The sequence below is a fragment of the Cyclopterus lumpus genome, chromosome 4 (assembly GCF_009769545.1).
Source record: "Cyclopterus lumpus isolate fCycLum1 chromosome 4, fCycLum1.pri, whole genome shotgun sequence".
In the NCBI taxonomy this organism is placed as follows: Eukaryota; Metazoa; Chordata; class Actinopteri; order Perciformes; family Cyclopteridae; genus Cyclopterus; species Cyclopterus lumpus.
In genome coordinates this window covers 17,966,115-17,994,028 of record NC_046969.1, presented here as the reverse complement: position 1 = coordinate 17,994,028, position 27,914 = coordinate 17,966,115, and the positions used below count along the sequence as shown (strand labels likewise).

Below are 27,914 nucleotides of genomic sequence, written 5' to 3'. Positions count from 1 at the left end.
TTAGCTGCTAGATAGTCGATGGTAAAAGTAGATGTAGCCCAAGTCTTTTGGAGGCCTTTCTGACAAACACACTTTGTGGTCGTTGTAGATCACCCACCTACAGGGACAAAAAGGACATTTGTGGGAAAATACCTTCGGAAATGCTTTCAAAGTGTCACTTATTTCCAAAATGACTGTTATTAAAGGAAATGGTCAATTTATTCTTTCCACTCAGTCAAAAAAATAGGCTGTCCCTGGGATTTTTAATAATTTACTTTCAGACGTCTGGTGGCAAAACCTAAACCAATAAAAAATCAAATTATTTTTGGAAAATGTATTTACAGGTTAGATCATGAAAAAACAGCCATTTTAGTGACCGACTGGGAATTCATGATAAGGGATAATTAATATTCTCTCAATTCTGTCCCACAATAAACTAAATAAAAATAAAGTGTGCAACTCACCTTCCCTCCTTTTTGATGTGACAAACATAATGTCCAGACATTGTGGATGCTCCCATGTGACTGATGAAAGCAAAGAGCTCATAACCTGAAAAGGGGAACACAAAGTCAGAGAACACCGAAGTGTTTCATGAATACTAAATATCTTAATACGAAACTTTCTTTTACATAGCCTGTTTAAATTAACAGCTTCGGTAGGACATGTAAACACCAGGCTTTACTCTGCATACACACAAGCTTTAAAAGACTCTTTCAAGCCTCTACACAGGTGAACACAGTCAGATAAAAGGGCCGTTGCTGATGAAAACACCTTTATGCTTCTGTGAATAGTGTAGACAATAAAAATAAAAATGGTGAAAAGCCAGAACGTCTGCATTGCTAATGGGATTTTATGATTTTTCAGTCGCTTTGTTTGAACATTATTTGTGTGCAAGTATGTAGATGCATGAATACGTTGTGCATATTTTCTTCGTGAGCATGGTTAAGAATGACAAAGATCCTGAATCACGTTTTGTGCCTGTGGTTGGTCAGAACCCAGCAGCACCACAGGACACTGCGTATCAGTGTCAATAATTATTTGAAGCTTTGAAAGTACATAATGTCATGGTGAAATTAGATTAAATGGTAAAAGTCAAATCAACTCATTACTTGATGAACTTTAGATAAGGATCAATAACTAAATAAATTAACAACAGCTGCAATCAATGAGATTATGCAGAGTCACTCACGTCCCGGTCCGTCTTTGACCCGCGGACCCGACACGTCTCGGTCTGGAGACAGCGTGGAGTCGCTGTGCGAGTTGGCGTTGGAGAAAGCGTTGTCATTTGGCTCCGTGTCAGCCATGTCTGAGAGAGCGTCACTCTCCTCCTCCTCCGGATGGGTGAAGATCCAGTCGAGTGCTCGTTCCAGGTTATTGTTCTGAAAGCACGTTTTAGGTTTACAGCATAAGTTCCTTGTAATTCAAAACCAAAATGTCTCTAATGTGTCAATATTGAGGGAACATTTTGATATTTATAAATTTAAGGTGTTTAGATGTTTTGCCAGTGAAGACAACCGTCACATTTGCTGTATGAGGTGTCCTCGTGTATTTTCCTGGGAAAATCCTCTGCTGCGCATAAACTGGTGCATAATATGACTGAAGCAGCACTTTCTTTGAATAAATACTAGTTGTAACGGGAAATGTTGGCACATAGAAAACATATGGCCATACAGAAACAAAACATGTGAGCACAAAATCTAGGCTGAGGATAAGAAATGTTCATGTTCTATCTTGTTTTCTTCCTTTCTTGTATCTTTAAGTAGCTCGTCGAAAAAACTAGGCACTGCTGAACATCATTTATTGGAGAGGTGGCAGCTGTGCTAAATCCCCCCTGAGGATGTTTGCTTTTAATCCAAAATAGAGGTGTGATTCCTGGAGAATGTCTGTCTTGATTGGCTAATAAAGCCGTCTGTGTTTTTGCTGCTCCCAGTCAAGTCACAGGTGGAAAAAAAGTTCCTCCTCCTAATTCTAGAGTAATAATAAACCAGGCCATAAGACCTCTCTTTGCTTCACACCTACATCCCCCTCATGAGGAATATATGGGTTTTTTTTCACTTCAACAGCATCATGGATGGCAGGGAGGTTGGTGGAATCAAGGATGATAAACAAGGAAGCCTGCCGTCTATTTTTGTGCCTTAATAACAGTCTGCTGTGCTATTTTTGCTGAGGGGGCAGTTTGAAATATGAAACATGAAATCAGAGAATCAGGGCCCATTTCAAAAGAAAAGAAAATTAATTTGCTACAGCTGCATTCCCTTTGATTCACACCCACAAAACAAATCAATTATTTTCTACTTTGCGTTATTTTAAATGAATTTATTTGTAAGATGTGGTGATAAAATGGCTCGACATGTCTTTGAGGCAGATCCCGTTCAGGCTGCATTAGTGTCCATATGCTGCTAGGACCTTTGTAAACACCATGTAGAGAAGACATCTTTAATCACTCTGACCTGTGAGGACCTATTCAATTTGCAGTCTGTAAAGCAAACAAGTAGGCCAGCCAAGTCCATTTATGCGTGACAGGGTTTCATCATCTCCCCCTCTTTTTGCTCTGTTTTCAAACAACACCTCAATTCATGCCAACCTCCTGCTTTGTCATGAACTACCTCACTAGGACACTCTTCCTTTTTCTGTGGTGTCAGGTGGTCATTGCCGTGGTGTTATTGCACTTCCTCAGATGTATTTATTCCTTCCATGTAACTATTCATTGTCTCTGTGAGTCCGAGACTAAAGGCCTTAACCACCTGGGGCATGACGAATAAACAACACGAAAATACAGATACTCTGCAGCTAATATTTTGCATCTAAACTATTTATACCGACAGCGATACCAATTTGCAACAGTTGCCACTCTTTTTTAATGAAAGGTTTGAATAGATTTGCGCAGGCCGAGGACCAATTACCGGGATCCTATTGATCCAGAGCAGCGTCTGGAAGTCTGTCTGAGGTACATTGTTGTGTAACCTAAGCTACTGTAACCTATTTGATTGAGTTTCATTTTGTTCAAAATTAGTGAATTTAAACTCCCTCTGGTAAAAATGCAGGCATTGTTATGATGCTTTTATTGTAAAAAGGAGTAATAAAGTTTGCCGTCTTGGTGTTGTTGTACAATATAGTGTACATTTTAAATGTGTCCGTTCTGCACAATACGATTGGTTGATGTCTTTATCCCATGATATATCGTGATGCCTTTATCCCATGATATATCGTGATGCCATGGGGGAAAAAAATCAACATTGTTCCAGTTTTTTCACTGCGTAAATTTCACGTCAGGTGTGAAAGTACTCATGACAAAAACAAGGATGTGCGAATTAATTGAACAAAACAACAACAACTCGGTGTGTACAGAAGTCTGCTTTCTGGAAGTGGTGCTGATTCCTTTGCTAGTCATGGTGACCATCACTGCACCCTAGCTACCCTTCCTTTTCTGCTCATTCAAAACAAATCATTGTTACCACAATAGCAGCAGAGGATTTTAGTCACAGGAGAAGAATTCGACCCGAAGTGTCATAAACAATAAACAACCTACTCAATATAACGTATGTTGGAGATTAGGACTCATTTGAATTGGCTAGCAGAAACAAATAATTAGAAGAAAAGAGATCCCTTGAAAAGAAGTCTAGCTGCCAACTAATGAGAACAAAAGTCATTTATTATTGTAACAAAGTGTAAACATGAACAGAGTGGGCAGAAGACTGACCGTGGCTTTGAGGGCCTGGATGCTGTGAGCACGGGGGAAGCCCATTGAAGTGAGGATGGCGATGCTCTCCTCGGGGGGCGAGTTGCTCAGCAGGGCGGCGCCCACGGGGCTGTCGCTGGTGGAGGGGCCAGGATCCACCATGGAGGGCAGAGTGAGAGGTTCTGCAAAGTCTGAGAAAATAGGGATGGAGAGAATAATAATGAGATGCTGTAGCTCTCCATTTATATTTAACCCAATCTATGAATATATTCGTGCCGGCGGTCAAAGTTAGCAGATTCTAGACATATATTTGCTGTTTGTTGTGTTGACAAAAGTTAGACTTTGAACACTGTGAGTACAAAGGCCTAGTTTCATGAAGAAAGTAGTGCTATTGCTGTTTTATTAAACAAGTAAAACATTTATTTGTAACATTTGGGTTAACGATTGGTGATAAAAACATCTTGAAGGGTGAAGCACAGATCTCTGATATTAACGACCAGAAGAATGCTTACAGGGGGACCACTGCATACATTTAAATCCATTCAGGAAACATGCTCTGCATCTGAACGCTGGAAACTACTTATGCAGATTTATAACCTCTGCATGAAATGCATTTACTAATTTATGAGTGAACTTCAATGCTTTGCGCTCTTTCAACAGATTCAAGTGAAAGTGAAGTGACCCTCAATCCGGGAACAAGGACACTCTGGCTGTAATCACTCGACTGTTGGTCAAAAACAGAGCTTTCATTACCACCCTTGCCATAAATGAAAATGCGTACCACTTATCTCCCACTCCCGTGTCTATCTCAGCCTCCCTCTCGTGGCCTCGTGGCCTTTTGATTACCCATAATACAGTTGTTTTTATGCGACAAGAAGAAGACTGTCTTGCAGAAGAAATTAAAGGCAAAACTTAACAGCTCATGTTTGCACGTTAAGAGACAGTTCTTCTAAATTGGTTATTATATTAATCAATCTGTGTTTAGATCTCATCAGCGCCTTTATTAAGAACATTCATGCAGTTTACTGAACTCTGGCCTCGTTCGAAAAGGCTCAATTTAATTTTCTACCAAATTCCCAACTTCCTATAAAGATAATTACAATAAATAAAGAATTGAGTCACCTTGCCTGCACAGTGCTGTGGAAATGAACCTCTTATAAGAAGGTGTCATTGGTCTATTGTTGTAAATGCAGCACTCAAGGTTCACCTCAGTCAAAAAGATATTTATCTAAAAATGATTAAGTGAAAAGTTTAGCTCTAAAAAAAAATAAAGAATTCAAAGTAACGTTAGGAACCAAACTAATGTGGGGGAGGAAGAAGTAGAGGTAACCTTTGTGCAGCAGGCAGGGACAGACCGTTTTACTGAGGTTATTAAGCCTGAATGCAGCACTTTTTGCAGATGCATTAGGCCATTTAAAAACCAACAGGCTGCTCTAATTTCTCTCCCCTGTAGAGAGCCCTTCACAGCCAACCAGGGAAATAAAAGTGATACGAGTCAATGCCTCAGGGGACCGTCTCTACACTTAAAAGGCTATACAAGATACAAAGTCAGCCCCAACAAAGTTTCTGGTGAAGATGACACACACACACACACACACACACACACACACACTCACACGGCAATTAACACTTGCAGTACACAAAGGGATGCAAAGTCTGACACTTGCAAAAACAAGTTAACTGTAATGGAAGAACTGGAGATGTGATGTGTCCCTTTGAATTAAATACCTTTGTGCTCAAAACGTCCCACACAAATAAACTGGCCTCGGCTTTGTGTACTCGCTGCAGAAATATTGTTGGCAGGTCTGTATAAGCAAAGTCTTTTGCAGAAAAGACTCAGACTCAGCTTATTGCAATGGTTGGAGAACTATATGTCTCCTTCAGTGCAGCTGCTGGTCTCATTATTTGTCACCAGTATTTTTGGGTTACGGTTGCTCCTTTAACCCTCAATGCTCACTTAACACCCTCTCCCCCACGCCCTATTTCTGGTCTTGACTATTTTCTGGTCTTGACTATTTTTGATCATTAGACCTGTACAATAAATGTGGACATTACTTTTCATGAATTAAATAAATGATTGGACTTTTTTGAAGGTGAGGAGGGAAAAATATTTTTCAGGTTTAAACTGAATACTCTGACTGCAATATTTTAGATCTCGGCTCAGAATAGCTCTCTAACTGGAGCCAGATATACTGTACAGTTACAACCTTTGTGACATTGCTGGCATGTAGGTTTATTGTATTGAACAAACTATGACAAAATTGTGCACATTTTTGTTCTTGCTTTTGCTTATACCGTCATTCCTTTAGTAAAATATATAATAATGTGTGTCTGTTGATCTCTTCATATTTATGTTCCATTTGAATACCGTGATGTTCCCTTACCGGGCTCCTCCATGTGAGCTATGATCCAGTTGAAGGCCATCTCGGGGCCCATGTTGCCTGTGTAGTAGACCGCCTTCCTACAGGCCTCCAGCGGGAAGCCCATCTCTGCCAGCTGCATTACTGCCGCCTCGTCTATTTCTGGAGCTGTGAATACGACCGACATCAATAACTACAAACATAGCAGTTGCTGATTCAACACCACCTGTAACCTCACAATTTAGACAACCAAACAGATCTGTGGTGGCTGTCTCCTTGGGCCTCATTAGACCAAGAGACCACAGGAGAATCCGCTCTGGGCACGTCTTTATTGAGGGATGATTTATCAACAAGCAGAGCCACGTGAAAAAGTTTGTGAGAAAGTAAAGAGCAGCTGCAGCACCTGCTCAAGCATACATGGTCATAGGTTTAGCTACATAGCATTAATCATTGCTTAGTGTCCAAAATACATTTTCCATGGCTAGAACTTTTTCATATAGATAGTGCTGAATAACTGAGATCTAAGAGAAATTAAATACTCACAGTCTACGGAGCTCATGGAATTATCTGAAATGAGAGGAGAAGAAACATATGTCAGGACGCCGCACAATGAGATCGCACACTATCACTGCTTTTGTGTATTTTATTTTGTATTTATGTGGTTTGGAGAACTTTCACTGACAATAATGTTAATTAAGCTACAGATAATATCAACTAAACCTAGAGAATATTCCAAAATGTTGGTTAAATAATACGCTGCTGTAGATATTTCTGTAAAATGGACACTGCGGAATCAGTTCGCCGGTATGATGACTGATCTGTTCTTGTGGTGTTGTTACACTATGTTTTAACATTTACCATAATTGCCACTCTTGGTCACAAGGGCCGCTGTTGTGCAATCATATCAGGGATGTCCCTTTATAGACAAAGTCAGATGCAAGATAGGCTCAGGCTAAGCTGTTGAGCAGATTGCCCCAACTATTGGCAAGCACTGCATCTCCACTTGAGCAATTCATGTTTGTATTAAAATAATTTTAATTCTTCTTTTACTCTTTTTGTTTTCATCCTTTTGTCAGAGGTTTAGTCGTTTGCAGCTTTTGTTTTATTGTTTATTCTTTTGTTTAAAGTGCTGCCTGCAAAAAAAACATATCATGGTTAATTTTAAACACACATTGGGTATTTGAAATTGTAAAATGACTACGTTTTCCACTTTAATCTTAAAGGAGACAATCAGATTTGCAAGGAAACCAAAACAACAAATCAATATCTAAACAAGTGTGAGCAGCTTTTAATTGTTTATTTTGTCTTTTAGAAAAAGAAAATAGAATCACAAAAAGCCATGACACATATTTGTCTTCCATTTCCTTAATGGCCTGGAATAATTGAGTGAATGGGTGATACACGGACCCATGAGAAATAATGTGGTTCAAGCAGCATAAAGGGAAACACATTTGGGCTGTACTGTGTAATCAATAGGAAGCACTGACGCCTACAGAAGAGTAGCCAGTGATTAATCACTGCTGAAGCCAGCTAGGGGATAATGGGCCAGTGGTTAATTTGCAAAACCCATAATATAAAATCCATCAGAAAATGCTTCTTTTTTTTATCACATCATTTCCAGATGATTTACACACTCATACTTGTTTTAACCTCTCCGTCTAGAGGAAGAGAAGCTCTGATGGAAGTCAACAAGAGACAAAATAAAAGATAAAAACAACTCTACCACCTCTAATTTACGACATCCAGACAACATTTACACATATTTTATGCACTGGTTGTACTGTGGGCCTCTATGATTGCTGCATTGGTTGCTGCTGTCAGACGTAGATATGCAATGCTGCCTCAGCGAGGCAGTTTCAGCTCAAAGACAGAACAATATATGTGACAGTTTGAAGAGTTTTATGTAGATGCACTCCTCCAAGAAGCCAATTTCATGTGTTTGGAGGTCTGAGATAGCAGCAGGTACAGCACATAACATTCACTCCTAAAATATCAAGGCAAACAAGTTCAGACTTCAGTTTTGTCCATGGAGTTTTGTTTCGATTCTGTCTCAGAAAATAACCCTCCCAAGTCTGTTGATGTGTGATGCAAAGGCTGCTTGCTGATGTTCCTGTGTCTTTGCACTGGAACCCTTTTTGTGTTGGTGTTTGGAGCTTGAGATGGCACAGAACACACTGTGCCTTCACGCCTGCTAAAATATTAAGGAGGACACTGATAACTTGATGTAGCTGAACTTTGCAAACAACGGAAGAAGGGATGAGAATCACAATCACAGAGGAGACAAAGAAAGGCAAACAAAAGGAGGGTTGGTGTAGTTTTGGCCTTTGGGAAGATAGGCAGACAAAAGAGGTGCAAGTACACTGTATGTCATGCTAGAAATACCACTAAGCATCGAACAGGCTGACGCAACAAAATTTCACGAAAAGTAACAACAATACCGTTTGGGCTCCAAAACGCACTCGCTAACTTTCTATTCCCAGAGCCCAGGGGAGTGCATTACAAGGGGATCTAATAAAATCATTATAACTTGTTAAGCTTAGCCACACTGTGAACACAACAACTTTTCAGTAATTGATTGAGCATGCCTTTCCCGTGGGACTCCATTCAATATGCCCTGAAGAGAAAACCTGGGTGGCTTTGAGCAGAACATCATATTAGAGACAATTTCACGGATCGTTTGTCTCTGTCACAAAAATCGCCTTACACCTCCTGAAAAGGATGTTAGGTAGCAGCTTCAGGACAACATACATCTGAGTTAGTTCTCAAAGCAACACTGTATTCCACTTTATTGGGAACAATCTGATATACTGTATGCTGTCTCATATATTGAAAGAGTTTTTAATATTCAGTATACTCATGTATATCATTTGAGTGTTTGGCTAGCTGGGTACAAAAAATTCAAATCTGTTGCCCGGAGAAAACAATGCCATTTAAAATGAATAAAAGGACTGTAAAACTGAACATGAAGGGCCAAAAACACCTCCAGTAGTTAAGAGCACTGTTTAACTTTTTTTTACCCAAGTAGTCACGCACAAATGCAAATATATCCCTTTAGGACACTGTAGGTGAGTCATGGCAGCTTGTGACTAGGGGATCCTTCTCTGTGAATTCTGGGTTAGAAAAATGGAGCACTGTGATCTAAAAACAGGGGAATATATCTGAATATCTAAAACAACTGTTGGCACTAATTTCTATTTGCAAATATGCAGTAGAAATTAAAAAAGAACAAAATGTCAGATAAAAAAGGGAAAAACATGTAATTTACATTATCCTACTTTTAATGAAGTTGTCCCAACTGTATTTACATGTATCTTAACACACACACACACACAGGTGCATAACATTGACTTGTTCAGTACCTCTGGTGTCTTCAGCTAGTACGATGGGAGGCAGGAGGTCAGGCAGCTCCTCTTCACTCGCCTGCAGCCCAATAGCCCGCAGCCGGCTCAGATCCAGAAAGTCTGGAACATCAATGGCCAAATCTATACAGGAACACATATAAAACTTCACTGAGGAATGCAGTGACATTCACGGTGACCAGAGTGTTTGCTACAAGTCTCCTGAAGACATGGTTCTAAAAGTGTCTTAGTCCATACACTTACAATGGGAGAGTCCAAAGCAGTATTTACATTTTTTTTTTTTTGTACCCTTTTTAAATCTTTTCTCATTGCACACATTTATCAATTGTTCTTTTATCAATAGGGCGTTTGATCTTTTATTTAATTTTATTTTGGTGGTGCGTGCACTTATTTTTTAACACCTCTCACATATTCCACTGAGGAGTGAAAACATATTTAAGAAAAACTTGATCACAAAAGAAGTGAGAGGTTCTTACTAGCTGTTTGTGTAAATCACACTTGATGAAACCCTTGATTATGTTAGCAATGCGATGAGAGCACCCTGAGAGTTTCTGCAATTTCAGACACTCATTTTAATTTAGGGAATTTTGGAGTCAAAATTGTAGTTTCACTTTGTAAATTGCTGTTTGATGGTGCCCTCTGCTGGACATTTACAACACTACAAATACTTATAATACCTGAGTCACAACATTGGTGGAGGCCAGTGAAAGATGTGAAAGGGGAACAGATAGTTACCTAGTTTCTTTGGCACCCAGTCAACCCCGAATGTGAATTTCTTGATCTGCAAAACCAGATACTCTGGGAAGGAGGCGAAACGGGAAGTTCTGCAGAAGGAAATAACAACATGTTTTGAAAAAAAGGGGATTTAAAATAGAGGAAGTCAAATTGTAGGAATACAATATTAATAGAGTTTTAATTTAAAGATGTGAGGTGATGAAAAAACACTGATTCAGGGCCCCAAGAACAGGTGGACCGTTGCTTACTTCACTGCAGCTGACTTGGCTTGCAGCGCTGAGCTCCAGAAGTCGGGAACGTTTTCTGGCTCTGTGAAGGCCTGCAGGCAGGCGGTGAAGGGGATCCGGGCTCTCACCGGCTCTGGAGGAGCCCGCATGTTCTCCTCAGCATCCCTCCGCTTGGTCTCATATGCCAGCAGCTCCTCTGGTAGAATGACAATAAAGACAAACACTTTGAGCTGCACAAAGTGTCAACATCAGCAAAACACCATAATATTCTATATTTCAACATTTTGATTTGAGTCAAATCAAGGGGATGGCCCTTGAAGTTGCATTTTAATATCAATAAAAGGTGTTCAAGATGGCTGCATCAGACAAAGACGATCACCTTTACTATGGTCACATGTATTTAAAGTAATTAAACAAGACCATAGGCAGTCACTTGTAGAGACAAACATGTCCTCCGTCGCTACACAGCCTTCAGTCTGGCACACAAGGACCTTCTCTGCCCTTTCAGAGAAGAACCTGCTGATTCCCCAGCGGCTGGTGCCACCTGGTCCCAGCGGCGTGCAGCTCTATCGACCGGAGGCAGCTGTGGCTTGCTGCTGCAGCAGATCCTTTTGTGTGTATGTGTGTGTGCATACGGGGGCTCCTTTTACCTCGATTGGTGGCCGCCTCAATGGGAGCTGGCAGCTGGATGCAGTAGTCCACCCGTTGACTGTAACGAACCCGACGTGTCTGGCAGCACTGAACTCGCTCCTCCACCAGGAAGCGGAAGACGTCGCTTGGATTCTCTGAGCCTGCGCTGTTCCTCTGTAAGACAACAACGTATCGGGAGGATGAGGCTGAATATCAACACAACATTGTTCATGAGATTAGGCACGCTTTAGTTTGATAATGCGCTTCTTTTTTTTAATTATTGAAGAAAGAGTGTCTTGGTATGACTTGAAATGACTTTCTAAGTTCCAAGTCAAACAACTATTGTTATTTAAATAAACTGTATGTCTGCAGAGTCGTGCAGAAGCTTCACATGAACCATGAACACGTGAAGCTTCTGTGACACATGACAGCCTGAGGTTTCAAAAGCAACTCTATCTATGAATCTATTCTTTGCTGTGGTCCATTATGGTCTCCTGGCATAACTTCAACCCAACTGTTTGACCCACATCTCTTAATACAGTCATTTAAATTGTAGATTACACTCTTTAAATTAGGATCCGACCTCAACTAATTGTTGTACTCCATAACTGAGTGTGTTACATCAATTCAGAATCACAGGCACATTAATCATCATCACTGAGTGGCTCTGTGTCACCTCACTGCTCATGAACAGGGGTCACTGAAGTGTACACTGTGTTTATTTGAAGACTGTGATGAAGGACAGCATCGTGCCTTCACACAATTTTTTTGCAACCAAGCCCTTCTATTCTCAGAGGTAATAGAAGTACACAAGTTATAATTTTACTCAGGTCAAGTATGCAGCCGGACATAGACAGAGACAAATGTTGCTGATGGTGGTGGGTGGCTTTAGTCACACTAACTATGTCTGGATAACTAACTATGTGTCTAGTTTGAAGACAGCAGCAGAGGCAACCAAGTGGACTAAAAGAGGGTAAGACAGTCATGGAGCTCTCTTCTACAAATATGTAGACATTAGGGTGTGGCTAATCTTAGTGTGTTAGTATGTTGCTGAACTTCACAATATGAAGTGGAGGAAGTGTCGGGTCCGGGTCAGGGCACGCATCAGGCTGAGGCAGAATAGGAGGCATTATCTGGCCTCGCTGTGGAACAGATAGCACCGAGCTATATATATCCAGGTTGAGAGAGACACGTCAGAAGACCCCATGTGTACGTACCAACCAAAGAGACAGTGAGCTGTGTTTAGTCACAATCAGACCCTCTCCTCCCAATCAGCTGCCTGTCCATGTGTATCAGGGGTCAAATATATATATATATATATACACACATATATAATTTAAATGTTGATGATATTCATAACACGAGTCATAGTAAATGTTCCCTTGGAAGTCATAGTTAAAAATTCATCTGCTGATATGAGCTGACTTGCTAATACTGTGAATTATTTTCCCCAATAATCAACCAAAAACTAGCAATAACAAATATTGTCATACACATAAACATGCATACACGCATCCATGCATTTTAGGAAAATAATTCTGTAAATCGGAAGTCAGCAAAATGTTATATATATTTTATTGTTTTATAAACTCAACAGCTTCTTATAAAGCAACACGTAGGTATGAATGTTAATCCCATGATTTCACATACATACCAATGTGACCTCTCCACATAAACAATCTACCGGCTGTGGTTTCTGCTAATTTATGATCATTGCACATTTTTTATATTTTTTATATTTAACTTCACTCACCTCCACCACGTTGATTACGTGCAGGAGGAACTCGTGGGCGTCTTGCTGCCTGTTAGAGGAAAACTCTGGGTGTCCCCTGCTGACCAGAGCCTTCAACATTCGAGGAGGGACGCCTTTCTGCTGGTGCTGGAATGACAACATTTGGGCGTCACACACACAGACTGTGCATGACCACCGACATGTCTCAGAGATAAGTATCAGACAGCAGAGCGGACCAGTGGTGAATATTACAGATACACATTGAAAGCATCTTCGTGTGGCTTGCCATTACCAGGCTATGGACAGGAGAATTAACAGTCCAATAAAAAGAAGTGTGTCACATATTGGCATTTATAGCTTCGGTAAAGACACTTGCTTTTATCTCATGAAAAGGGTTTTGAATCTGTAAAATAGCATATTGAGGTTAGTAAAGGGATGCAGAAAAGGTACAGCATCAACAATGAATGACGAATAATTACTTTATATACTGCTGGGTACTCAAATATCATTAATTAGTTGATTTACATTCATTAATAATCTAATCCTGCAAAGTTAGTAGTAACTAAAGTTATCAGATAAATAGGGCTGCCTTCCCTTAGTCGATTTGTTAACTAATAGGCTGCTTTGGTCTTCGTCAACTAAGATTTTGAAAGTCAAATAATACGTTTTTTCAAGAGTGACTTAATTCCACGAACGTAAACACACGATTTCAAGTGGAGGTTCTGTGTGATTCTTCCTGGAGAAACTCAGTTGTACAGATCTGTCGATTAAATCAGCTAATTGATTATTAATAAATCATATGAGTGCTAGTCGATTAAGAATTGACTTTGTCAAAGACAGCTCTATAAATATATGTAGTGGAGAATAAAAGTTATAATATTTGCCTCCAAAATGTATTGGAGTAGAAGTATTAAGGAAGTAGCATAAAATAGAGATATTCAAGTAAATTACAAGTAGATGACCTAAAAATCAAACTTGTCCCCTACAATACTCAAGTGAATGTACTTAATCCATCAGCACTGCCAGACAACCAGTCTTTGTGCTCGGCCAAGCTAATCTCCTACAAGGCAAGCTACATAATATTCAGAATCGATTCATTATGAATAAAACCAACGTGGACACATGCTGACATCCCCTTGCAACACCATATGGGCCCACACACCAGAGGTATCCACGCCAGGGGAGGGGACGACAGGGGAGTAAACTTAAAAAGTGATTTTAATGAGAATATATAATTGCAATGGGTAATACTTCCTTAATACAGACTGACCACAGCATGCTAACTGAAGCCCCTTCACAGCTGTCAATATGTATCCAAACCTGACCCCAGCATCACATGTGTAGGAAGTGCAGGATCACAGCTCTGCCCTATCAATTACTGTGGCTGGAAGGCTTAAAAGAAGCCCGGGGCTTACAGACCAAGTGCTTGGCCCCATTATGCTTTAATGGCTTTCCTCTCCTAGTTTCCTGGCAGCCGTGTACTTTGTGTTTGAAAAAGCAATTATTTCATATCATGTGCATTTAATTTGTAAAGCATAAACACACAAAGAAATACCAAAATAAATGAATTAAACAAGAACTTGAGCGATTACATGAAGCACAGAACAATCATTAACCATATTAATATTTGGCACCACATTAAGCAGTAGTGTGGGGAATTAACAACAAAACGCAGTATTAGAGCTGTGCCTGTGCGTTCATAAACAATTTGAGTTGCACATGTGGGACTGCAGCCAACAGCTATATTCAGACGAAAGGAAAAAAGGTCACGAGAAAACTTGACAATGTATCTAAAAATCACATCCTCCTTTTGTTTCCATCCACGTCTCCCTGGCTGTCGCAATTACAAAACAAACAAAAAAGCTCAGGTGTATTAATAACGCAGAAACACTTCATGTTTAAACTGGGAAAACGTCAAACTGACAGACTGACAGCATGACACTCCTAAAAGTTTGGACAAGAAAAGACAAGAAAAAGACTCACTTTGCTACCACTCAGTATGAACATGCTTCTGTCAGTTATGGACCCAGTTTGGGAGCTGGACATACCCAGTTTAATACCTTGCTTTCTTCTTTCATCACCTGTTCAATGAGCTCAGATTTCATGGGTGGTTTGGAGTACTGGCCTGACAGCAGTCCGTGTCCCAGTTTAGCCCTGACGGACAACAACAAAAGGCATAAACATTACAATATATAGTGAGTCTTTTAGTATAGTTTGGGTGATTTCTTGGATAACACACCATGAGCGAAGAGTACATGTGTCTTTTGCACATTCCCAAACCTTCAGATAATGTTCCACCAGTCCACTAGCATGTTAACCCAAAATGTTGACAAGAATTTTAACTCAGTAACAAACTTTTCAGGAATATATTACTGCTATATTCTCTATTTCTCCATAAATCCTTCTGATTCAGAGACGCGGTATCTATCATTTATCTACAATTTATACATAAGTATTTACAATTCACCGTACATCAACTGTAGGGGCAGTCTCAGTTTCACTTTCTTCAAAAGCTTATATTAAGATTAATGTAAATCTTGTGTTGTTTTACACACATTTAGAAGTACGAAAACAAAATAAGCAAAATATCTCAAGCAGTGTATCTGAGCATTGACTTGCTTTCAGCTGTGATATCCTCCCAATGCTGAAACAGCTAATACACAGGAGTCTATATATGTTTGACATTAAAGATAATGAATGCACATGCCTTGCATCATATTAGTTCAAGATACCCCTGTTAATAAAGATTCACATTTTTTTTGTTATCCTTATCCAACCCAGAAAGCTTCACTGAGATCAACACAGCATGCCCCAAGATGTATTAAACAAAAATAAATATGACTCATCAAACACAGTAATAAATGGGGTAAAGAATCAATTAAAAGTATTATTTTTTTCCAAATAATCTAAAAGCCATTGTGAAAAAAAACTTCTATTTCACAACTATAGCAAGAAATGAGTCTAAATCTGTAAAGAAATAATCTAAATCTCTTTCTGTACTTTCTTGTTTAAGCACAGCTGTATCATCTATATTTGGTACAGGATACAGAGTAATATATTATTTTTATAGAGGATATTCCCACCTGTCCATGAAGATGTATTTAACACTTAAGAGAGGGGTCATATTTAAGCAATCCGGGCCCGACGCATTAGGGGAAACAGATTGTTTCTTTGTGAATTACCCGATTTGTGCCGACAGGCTATCAAATACAAACAGAGATGAGTATAAACATGTTTATCTGGCAATGTGCCTCAGAATATGACACGCGTGTTGCTTCACATTTCTTGATATCCATCCCCTGCCTGGCTCAGACTCTGATGACCTCCATCAGGACCACAGCACCTGACAGACCTCTTGCAACACACTGGCTTACATGACACGTATTTACCAGAAAAAGGCTTTCGCCCAACAAAATATGTATTATTTATTAGCTGTATGGAGATTTGTAGAGAAGACTTCGACCTCTTGAATAACTGCCTGAGTCATAATATAGTAATTTAAAGCATTTTAATCACTAAAATACAAATTTGAAGTTAATTGTTGAAAACAAAATCTCAGCTTTTTTCAACCACAGAGACCGTAGCAGTTGGAAAACACCGTCCCTTGTTTTGATTTGTGTATTATACACTGCATTATGTAACACTGGAGTCACTTACATTTGTGTGGCAAAGTCCTGGCTGGGGTCAAGAGGTGAATAGTCAAATATCCTCTGAAGATTACCAACATACCTAAAGATCAAAACATATATCACACGCTCACATCAGCCCGAGCACAGACAACACGAAACACACAAAGTGGTACTGAGACGACACAAAGACCAAGTATTACTCTGAATAACTCTGCATTTACCATCATACCTAATCCAGACCTAGACAATCAACAAACAAACAAATTATAGACTCCCGTCAATGATTACAAGCAAGCCAGTTGACGGAAAAAGAATACTTTACTTTAACGTTGAAGTAACTAAACCAGCATTGCAAAATCTACTACAAAGGTGGGACATATTAGGTCCTTTATGTACAAACTGTGACTGCAGTTTCTCTTTTTTGATGCCTGTTCGCTACGATATTATATATTATAAACAATTAAGGTTATTTTATCCAGTGCATCTGCGGTTTGGTTACAAATAATTTGGCCTATTACCATTTATGATATAAACGATAAATGGACTTAAAGAGCCATTCTAGTCTTCCGACTACTCAACGCGCTTTACACCACATGTCAACATTCACCCATTCACACACTGGTGCCAACCTGCTCATCCGGTTCTAATCTAATCACTCACACATTGCACCGCCTGGAGCAGTTTGGGGTTCATTATCTTGCCCAAGAACACTTTGACATGCGGACGGGAGGGTTGATTAGTGGCTCTACCTCCTGAGCAACAGTTCCCTCAGTTTACTGTATACAGTATATGAATGATGTAAATACAAGTCTACACCTCAAATAATATTGATGATAACTTGCTGTGCAAAATGAATGATGTGTTTTCCTTTAAGTGAAGTCTCATCACCATGTACTCACATCCTCTGGAAGTCTGGGATGCTGAATAGGACCTGCATCACTGTGCCGAGGTAGCAGCTGTTGCCCAGGTTTTTGATGCCTGTGTAACCAGAACCAAACACCGCTTTCAGCTTCATGCCCGACTCCTGGATCACCTCCCACTCACTGACCCGCGGCCGGGAGTTATTTTCTGTGTGGTGACCGTTCTCTGTCTGCAGGAAGAGAGAGAAACAGAGTAAAGGCTTCACTGTGGACGCCTCACATTTAGTTAATTTTGTTTTGTTTGTTTCTAAGCATAGACAACATACTTTTTTCTGCATCTGTAGCTTGTCAATTCCAAAGTGTGACAAGTGTTCTGATATGTGAGGGTCCAGCACAGCTTCCTCCTCCTCAAATGAGTAGACATCTAAAAGCAAAGGATCAGTTCGATCAGTATGATGGGCTCACTTTTGTTCATGTTAATTAACAAGTTTATTTCAAATTCAAAGTCCACTCCGAAATCTCACAAATCTCATCTCCGACACAGTTAATAAGATCTAAAAATGATTAGCTTCATGACAGATATAATATTTTGTTGCAGGGCTGTTTGATGTCCTGGATAACATTACATTGTACAGGTGTACCTGGTAAGTCAGTGTATATCATCTTCAAATTATATAATTTAAACACACTATTATACAATAACAGCTACTGTACCGTTTTGTTTCCGAAAAGTGTGACAAACATTATAAGAAACATTACTAGAACTTCCTTTGCGTCAGGACACTGACTGACTGACTGAATGACTGACTGATTAACACCATGTACTAAATCTGCAGTTTAGATAATCAAGTCATGTGTCTCGGACCTGCTCCGTCTGGGGTGATGGTCTCTATTTTGACAGCGAGGGGGTATTTGGTCTCTTTGTAGTGCTCCAGAGCGTGGCCGTTGCCTCCGCTCCCATCAAAGAACCACTTCCCACAGAGCACTGCTCCATCTGTCAGGTTCAACCACAGGTTTTCTCTCATCACGCACTTCTGACACTTCCAGCCACTGATGGCAAAGAAACAGAGACTTGTGTTACTGTTGTGACTTGCAGTCATGCAAAGACTCACTGAATGACTGCATTCTGCTCACAAGGAGGTGAAGAAGTGATCAGATTTACATTTAACTGATAACAGATTGGATGCACAAAGGAAAATGCAGGAGACCATGAAAAATTAAACCATTGTTGTCGACCCAGAAATTTGAGGCCAACTGTATAAATAACACAGTGGTGTATCAGTGTGGCTTGGGGTCTTCCTACCTGGGTGGGATCCTGACCCCATTATCCAGCTGTCTGAGACTTCTGGCATGTCTGGACACCTGGATCTCCTCGTCCCAGGATTCAGGCTCCTGCTTCTTGTAAGCTGACGGTGCGTTGAGCACTGCATCACAAGCGATGGTCACCTGGACGTCACAGGAAACGGTAGAGATAGAATCAACTTCTGGAATTGGATGTGATTCAGGTCACATCACAAATATATACTGTATATATAGATATATAAAACTTCTTAAAAAGAAAACCTAGGGGATTGAGAACCTCTCTCTCTCTCTCTCTCTCTTTCTAATAGTGCATTTGTTAGATATTCAAATGTATTTGTATTACAACATTACACTTCTATGAACTAACCTTAAATGTAAGTAATCAATAACAGTTTATAGACAGGACAATAGTGGACATGCAATATATATGCAAGACATTGTGAAGCTGTGCCACATCAAGCAAAACAAAACAAAAAGGAAAACTGGAGACAAATGTATCCTCTGGACTCCATGCAAGAAATGAGACACAAAGCCAAAATATATATATATATATATATATATATATATATATATATATATATATATATATATATATATACATATACACAGTATGTGCTTCCAGTGGATCCTCTGAATCCTTGCGTGGCAAAGCGTAGCCTATGAAACTCTAAAATCTGCCACCAAAACCCATACAGAAGAAAGCATTGGGGTTCGCTAACAGCTACTAGTGTTGATTGAAGCACAAGCTAAACTCTGAGCTTCCACAGAAAGTATTAGATTCTTGAGTGGAAAGTATTAAATGTGTGACCACGAAAATGTCACTTAAATTTGAACAAAAGAATGAATTCTGGCTTTGCGGCTCTTCGGGACAAGAGGGACCAACCGGTCTGTTCAGTGACAGTCGAACCACTGAGTGCACCCTCCCCATCGACATGCATGAAGACACACAAGAGCTCGTGCAGCACCGACTCACTGACCAGAGCGGGCAACTCCTCAATATTTGGTAAGGGGATCTCGAAGTGGTCTGGAAAAATGACCAGCTTGGCCTCGTCTTCATATTCATAGTCCTCTCCGTTAAAATCACGGTTTAGCTCTAAATCTACAGGGGAGGAAGTAAACATTATGTTACTGTATTGTTATTTTTTGTTCTCTTCTCTTCTACTCTTGAGAGTGAAGTTTGTTCTTTTTTTTTTAATGTTTCTACTTCGTATCTGTAGTCAATACCATAATAGTCTAAAGATGCAGGGTGACTAAACAGATTAAACCTTGAACAATTAATATCACCAACAGTGACAGGATCACTTCATACGATGCTGATGACTCTTTTGCTAACACACAATACATGTAGAGCTATAATTAGCTATTTATCAGACACTCTTCTCACCAGCAATTTATAGAGTTAGTGCTGAGGAGGACTGAGGAATCTCTGACGTGTGTCTGTGCAGTTATGGTACCTTCATTTCATTATTAATTATAGATAATGAGACTAAATTACCACAATAACGGGTGCAACTAACCCTTTTTTCCTTATTGATCCATCTGCTTGATGTTTTCTCGACTAATCGTTTGGTCTTTAAAATCATCACACTTTCCTAAGAAGACCATCAGTCCAAAAACCCGGACATTTAATTACTATGGAGCTGAAACAATTAGTCAATGAGTCGATTTCTCAATCAAAAGAAAATTGCAATAAAAAACTATTTTGATAATTGATTAATGCTTTTACTATTTCTTATTTATGGTCGTACAAAACAACGTATATGAAGACGTCATCCTTAGCTTTTCTCAATTTTGACCTTTTTTTTTTTTTTGGGCCAAACTAAACAATGTATAATGAAGATTAATCCATAAAGACAATAATTAAATTCTGCGCAGTTTTCTATCAAGTAATACAAAGAGAGGTGATACATCCTCACAGACATGCTCTGTCGATCAGCAAATTCATAAATAGACATGGGACGATATGAAAATTGCGATTCATGATATTCTGATTATAATTAAAATATGCTAAAAACTCTTGGCAGTAAAACATAGTGGAATTACATTACATTTTGTGAAGACACTATTTTCATTGCATCACAAAAAAGACACCTTATATTTTGGGGAACATCTTTTTTAGTGGGAAAACAAACAAACAATCACTGTTCTTTTTTACATGATAATTCCTGTATTCTATTTTCACCATGACAGTGAGCTTGGCTCTTCTTTAAGTCACTCATGTCATAAGATATTCACAATGACCCAATAATGGAAATTCACCATTATTAAGTTATAGTGTTTTTCATCGCAGCCTGCCATATGATCCTTTTACGTCCCGATTGCTCATCTCATCATTTCCTTTCTTATGTAAATGACATCAACCTGTTGAAAGGAAAATCTAGAGAGAGACTCTTCTCTTCAGTCACTCTCCATACAGAGTTGTTTGTTCTCCACTCCGGCCTAAAGTCGCGTAATGACTCATGAGAAACAGGATCATAGGTTATCCCGGACACTGTTACTGTGCCCACTAGCTTCATGTCCGTGGTTACCAGCTAGATTAGTTCACTGGACTGGTATGTAGATAACGATGGATACGATGTGCCCGCTGCCACATCAAAGATCCAAAATGGACGTCAGAGAGAATCGTCCCTGACAAATTTCTATAGGAGAGACTGAGTCAGATGTTACGTAGAGGATTGACCTCATGGACAGCAACCATGGAAAGGCAATGGATAGTAAGTCTCTCAAGCAGTGGACAATGATCACACAGAGACATCAATTACATTGAGGGTGAGTGGAAGGAATTCCTGCCCCGCCAGGCCAGCAGTGGGGGAGGGCGGGTGAGAGACACCTGGTCCTCGCCAAGCAGCGTCATAGCTGCAGTTGAAGTGTGTCAGGGAGGTTGACAGGTGGTGGCAGCTGAGAGGTCGACGACCAACCGCCCCTCCCCACACCGAGGAGGAAGAGGGGGAGGAGGAGGAGACCGGGCTTTGATTTAGAACAGTTACCAACCACATATACAAATAAATCGGCTATACTTGGACCACAGGAGGAGGTGTCATGGAAAATATCTGACACTTTGGGTAAAGGCCGGCCGGAGGGGCAGCTGGCGGGCCACCACAGTGTAACAAACAATAACACCAGCTTGTAATGGAGGGGTTCTCTGAGCAGACCACAGAAATCACCATTACTTTAATATTAAAACTCCAGATTTGGTCAAGCTGCCAACCAGTGGTGGACAGTAACTGATAATATGACATTTTGAAAATGACATGTACTTGTAAGATCCGTTTACATTTTATGCTTTTACTCCAATATATTTGGGAAAGATTTGTACTTATTTTATGTACTCCACTACATTTATCTGACAGCTACAATTACTATTTACTTTTGAAATTAAGATTTTAAATTAAAAAAAGAGAAATATAAAATACAATGCATTGTTAAAGATTAAACCAATGATCACCCATAGTTTTGGGCTTATGAAAACAGTGTCTACTTCAGAGCCCCTTGTCACATTTCAGAAGAGCTGTTAGCAGTTCTACCAAATGGACATTTCCTCTTAACTTCTCAGACGGTTTGGTTGAAATAACTTTTCAACTACTTTTTTTGAAACTTCAGGACTAAAGTAACTAACTGTATCCATAAAGTAACTGCACCTCGACCAGCTACAACATTATAATGCTGTTTACACAGCGATGCATTAGTGTATTTTTTAAGGATATTCTGTTTCACCTCAGTAACAGTTTAAATGCCTATCTTTCTCTTTAAATTAAGTATTTTTAAATAGTGAAATTGATACTTTTACTAAAAGAAGCAGTGTGTGGGATTTATTGGTTCCTAGTGGTGAGGCTTGTCAGACAACCTACGGTGGATTCTAGGTAACATAAAAACGTGAAAGGCTCTCTAGAGCCAGTATTTGATTATAATATGTGAGGCTAACGCAGAATTTCTTTAAACATACATTATATATAATGGCCAGCAGGGGACGTCTCTTCTGATTGTAAAAAGAAGTCTGATTGAATACAAGTCTATGAGAAAATGTAGTTCTCACTTAATTTATTACATTAAACAGTGTAATATAAGGCTGTAATATAAGTGCTTTAGGGCATGGCTACCTTATCCGGTTGTACTTATCTACCCTCTCGTGTCACTTCTGGTTGTAAAAAAACAAGATGGCAACAACCAAAATGCCAAACTCCAGACTTTAAAGCCGTATTTAAAACCAATAAGTGACGTCACGTTGACGGTCTCCACTCTTTCTATACAGTCTGTGGTTCTGGGCTGCTGTAGAAACATGGAGGTGAAACATGGCGGACTTCATGTAAGAGGACACGTTGCCCCCAATGTAGATATGAAGGGCTCATTCTAAGCTAACGAAAACACAACAATTCTACCTTCAGGTGATATCATACACTAATGAAAACATAGTTGAAAATATAATATTCCACGTCTGCCAATAAATCCCCCTAAATCCTTCACACCGGTGCTTTTAGTGAAGGGTCTGAGTACTTCCTTCACCTCTGCCTCTATTGTAACTTACCTAGAAACACCTTTCCATTTCTTCGTCTGGGGATGGCGCCTCCTGCAGCTCCTGTGGCTTTCTGTGGGAAACAGGAAGGAAGACATTACATTGGATCAAAGAACCCTCATCACAATAAAAGCATCTTTTAACACCTTTGATGATTCACTATGTAAAATGCTGGAAAAGGCTTTTATGCTCTGGTGTGACAGAAGGTGCAGATGGTTGTCATTTTGAAATAGATGCTGGATGTTCCAGTTGCCAGGTCAGGTTACAAGGCGAGGGGGAAAACCCCTCCGTGGCTTGGTCAAAATTAAAGAATGATAAATGAAACTGCTTCAGTCGCACGGTTTGATTTGGAGACTTGAGACAGAAACCTTTTGCATTACGTCAAGCAACATGTGTTTGGGTGCGTCTTTGCCCAGTGTGTCATAGTTTTTCTCTCCAGAAAACTCTAATAGATGTATCAATATTTAACAGAGTTATAGATACACATTTTCAGTCTGACAGCAAAATGTTCAACCCTGTCACATGGATGAATCAACAAATAACTTAATAAATAAAAAAACACCAACACTGTCAGTGAATCTACTAAAACCATGAATGTGCCAAATGACTGGCAGCAAAACAACTCAGTGCCACCAACAGGTTTCCTATTAATCTCATCATGGTGGCTGCTTCCCTTCCACACAGCAGGGAGGAGGAGGAGGAAGAGGAGGAGGAGGAGGAGGAGGAGGAGGAGGAGGAGGCAGACAGACAGACAGAAAGACAGAAAGACAGAGAATGCTGACACACTTGAGACCAAGTGGACTCATAGGGGGGGGGGGGGGGGGGCAGCAGACACAGGAGCCTGCAGAATGTGAGCAGCTGTTTAGGCCCGATCAAGGCATGGAAATAGCAGCTCTTTACAAAGCAGAACTTATCTGAGGGCAATTAGAGCCAGTGAGAAAACACAGCAGCAGCGTTTGTTGTTCACCATCAACTTTTAAAAAAGAGGCTTGTTTGGGTTGATGTGTGATTTCACATTAATTCATTCATTTTCCACAAAGAAAAAGACAAAGTTATTTGTTGAGTGAATTTTTTATACACACGGATGGACAAGAAGCCTGGCAATATAACGCAACAACCTACAAAAATTCAAATCGAGTTGGTTCAGTCTCAACAAAGATTTAACAATCTTTTAAAATATTCTTTTGGAGGGTTGTGATTTTGAATTGCATTTTATTGTAATATGTTTTTGTGAATTGTCCACCATGTGTAATGATAGAAACAAATGATGTTCTATTCTTGTGTTGCACTCAGTAGAACACTACTATTCGAATTTCTTTTTCAAAAAGTACTTTTTCATTAACTGTTATATATTGGTAATAATGCTTTATTTTATGGGTGTGTAACTTCCAAATGCTTTCTTGATCATTTTCATGGAGGTTTCTAGGACTGTACTATGCACATTGGTACAAATGAAAGGGAAAATAAGAAATATCTTAAATAAAATGTTCCATTTTCATATTTCTTCAATTAAATGTTGATGACCAGGCATTCAAGCTCAAATAATGTGCAGGGCACACAATGTAATTTAATCGCTGATGTTCAAAAGAACGGCATGATGACATCAGCAGTCCTGGTCCTTCAGGACAATTTAACAGTTCATTAATGTACAGCATTTGTCCAAAATTATAACTTTAACAACTATAAGTCCTCCACTTATGGATGGGGGAGTTATAATTGTTGACAAAAACATTTAGAAACATTAGTAGTGTGTTATAAACCAGTGTTTATATACTAATACAAATGTATAAATTCCACCATGCTATTTTGTTCCCATGTTGAGGTTCTCAAAGTGTAATAATACGTTGAGCATAACTCTGTCAAGTATGAATTAAATATTTTGTATGCAATTGAGATCTGCCTGACCATTGAAACAAAGTTTAACATTTGAGGAGTAAAAACACAGTTCATATATTATTGGTTGTAACCACTTTATCATGGTTGCATTTGCATTCTATTCTTGATTCATATCTATCATATTATCAGTCTGTCTACTATTATATTTTACGTTTTGTTTAACTGTTTACTTACTTTTTTATTATATCTTGATTTATTTTATTTACTAATGTCTCTTGTTGCTCTATCCCCTTTGTTGCTGTAAGAATGTGTTGCTGAAACTAATAAAGTATTATGTTATCTCTCTTAATGTCTCTCCAGCTCGGTGTCGGATTCTGATTTTGTGTGTTATTGTTTTATTGATTGCAAAGCCCTTTGGAAATGTGATGTGTAAAAGCACAATGTAAACAAAGACTTTACACTGCCTGTTATAGTCAGTAAAAAGGCAGGGCGGGTGAAAAACGTACCTCTTTGACATGTCGTTTGAGGTGCATGTAAACGCTCTGCCCTGTTTTGCGATAATGTCTCTCCACATGTTCTCGTCCAAAGCCCAGGAATGTGTTCATACACACATAAAGGCCTCCCTCCGACTCCTGCGGACCAAAACAAACACTTACAATGAACAGCAGCATGAGGTGAAGAACCATCAACACAGCAGCACATTAAACACATTAAAAACAAAAGCGCACATTGCTCTGAAAATCTAATCTACCATATTCCAGGTCTTATAATTGGTCTTTATATTGCCTCATTTTAGAGAAGCTGGGAGGTAGTTTTATACTACGTGCAGTGTATTTTATATATCACACAAATATTGTCTAATCTGACACACAGAGGAAAGGGTAATAATCAAATAAGCGAATTACTTTTACTTTTGTGACAAAAGAATATTTAACATTAAAGCAGCATTTGTATTGTGATGCCCTGTACTTTGGCCACACTACCTGGTACTAGTTACTGGTAGTTTAACAGAGCTTGCACAGTGGAAATGCAAGGAAGAGATATGTACCAATAGCTCCACAAGCATGTATTCAAAAAGGCTTTCTTGCACAAACAGTCTTTCTCACATGTTGTCAAACAGCCACAAATATGTCCCATCACTCTTACACAGAAAAGAATATCTCACTTTAGTCCAGAAAATGCCTGCTGCTGAAAAGCCTGTTTTGATCTAAATCCATAGAATCACAATCACATTACAGACATTATTTTAGCCAAAGAATGTCTCAGAAATGGGATTTGTCTCTGATATGTTGCTTTTTTTTGCTGCTACTGATGTTTCAACTAAAGAATATGTGCATCTTGTTGCACACAGCTACATCAAAATGTATTTCATTAACCAAGTGGTAGCTCCTTGATTTTTGGGCATTGAGGAACCTGCAGGTTAAAGACACAGTAACCTTATTCCTCATAAAACGTCTGATTAGTGCCTGAGGGCTGAGGCCCACACATGTCACATCTGACTACGATGACTTTACTTTAAACCTGTTACAGGATACAATGGTATGATCATGTTGTCTGCATGTGACCAGTAGCTCACATCTAGGCGCTTTAAAGTGCAGGATAAATACAGTGGGACCTCCTTCAGGCGTTGTAACAATCTCTTGCATTTTCACACGTGGACTGTCAGAGACAAAATACATCATGAATACCTCTTCAAAACTACCCTGAATTTGCAATGAGTGTGGACCTTATAAACCCCTGTGATAAACCTTTAAGTGGCCCAGAGTGACATATGAGATTCAACAGTGCAAGGATAAAAATAAACGAGCCCTCGTCGGGCCAACATGATGAACTCCAGGCAGCTGAGTCACTTTTAAAAACGGTTTCAATCGAGAAAGTAGGTTTTTATGTTGGATGTCATGAGTTAACAGTATATTTTCACATTGAATTGTGATTAAAAAATATATGATCAATCTAAATATTGATGTTTTGACGCTGTACAACTTCTTCTTAATCACAGAAGAAATAGAAAATAACACAAATATGGGTCATTATTTTCAATGAACTCTAGTGATACAATAACATAAAGACAAACTACAATACTTCTATAAAGGTCCTCACAGTGTCGATATTGACAAAGAAACTTACTTTAAATTGATTCTTACAATACTACCATGGATAGTCATGATCAGTCTCAAAAACATAGTAGTGAATATTAACTTTACAAAATAAACCAACTGTTATAAACTATGAAATGCTCGGTTTTAAAAATCCTTTTTAATTCATTGTTGTGAGGAAATAATGATAGACACATAGTATCAATATTTCAAACTTCACTGGCACACTTCAAGTCCATTTTTAGATAGATTATAAATTACCCCCAAAAAACTCAAGGTGGTTGAAAACTCTTTTTCACTCACGCACACACACACACGCGCGCACACACGCACGCACACACACACAGACACACACACACACACACAGCACCTGACTGGGCTGGTAAAGCTTTAGAAAGGCGTGTCAGCTCGTGTACTAGTGGGCGAAGCGAAGCGGCCTGAAGTGCACCGGCTACCTCTCCCTGCACAAAGGGAAACCACTCCATCCCTCTCTCCTGAGATGTAAACAACATTTAATTATGTATTTTCTCTCAAGTTCACAGGGAAGGTGGCCATGGAGACACATGCGCACGCGCACGCAGGCACCCCCCACATTACAATAGATTCACGTGTGGCAGTCCGCCTGCGACGCACATTCACCCTCCCCAAACAACCCGCTCGTGTCTCGGTATGCGTGTGTGCGCGCGTGTGTGCGCGCGTGGCCACTTACTGGGGAGTCGAAGGAAAAGGCGCACTCGCTCTTGAAAACCCTATCTCCTGTCCTGGGCACCCTGACGGTGGGCATGTACGGGACCAGCAGCTCTCCGAGGTCTGCAGCCATCTTCGCATTCCTGCTTCTCGCACCACAGTGCTGCGGAGCCACCGGAGCAGCGCTGTCAGAGGAGAGGATGCTATTTTTAAAGCCCTCCGTCTCTACATTCCTCAAGCCAGGGGGGGATGTGACGCGGAAAAACATAAAAATAAAATGACAGCGAGGGCGG

The 27,914-nt window shown here is 39.6% G+C and overlaps 1 protein-coding gene across 1 annotated transcript; it reads right to left on the bottom strand.

Moving 5' to 3' along the window:
* On the bottom strand, positions 1 to 27,754 carry usp13 (ubiquitin specific peptidase 13). Its single transcript, XM_034531180.1, has 21 exons — positions 27,644 to 27,754; positions 25,345 to 25,470; positions 23,015 to 23,075; positions 19,470 to 19,591; positions 18,494 to 18,636; positions 18,056 to 18,240; positions 17,517 to 17,614; positions 17,230 to 17,420; positions 16,359 to 16,430; positions 14,750 to 14,855; positions 12,723 to 12,848; positions 10,990 to 11,143; positions 10,361 to 10,535; positions 10,113 to 10,201; positions 9,378 to 9,500; positions 6,562 to 6,585; positions 6,043 to 6,186; positions 3,680 to 3,849; positions 1,169 to 1,358; positions 444 to 528; positions 1 to 97 (listed from the first exon to the last, which is right to left on the bottom strand). The coding sequence occupies exons 1-21, from the start codon at positions 27,752 to 27,754 to the stop codon at positions 1 to 3; spliced, it is 2,592 nt and encodes an 863-aa protein (XP_034387071.1).
* Positions 27,755 to 27,914: the final 160 nt, after the last annotated feature.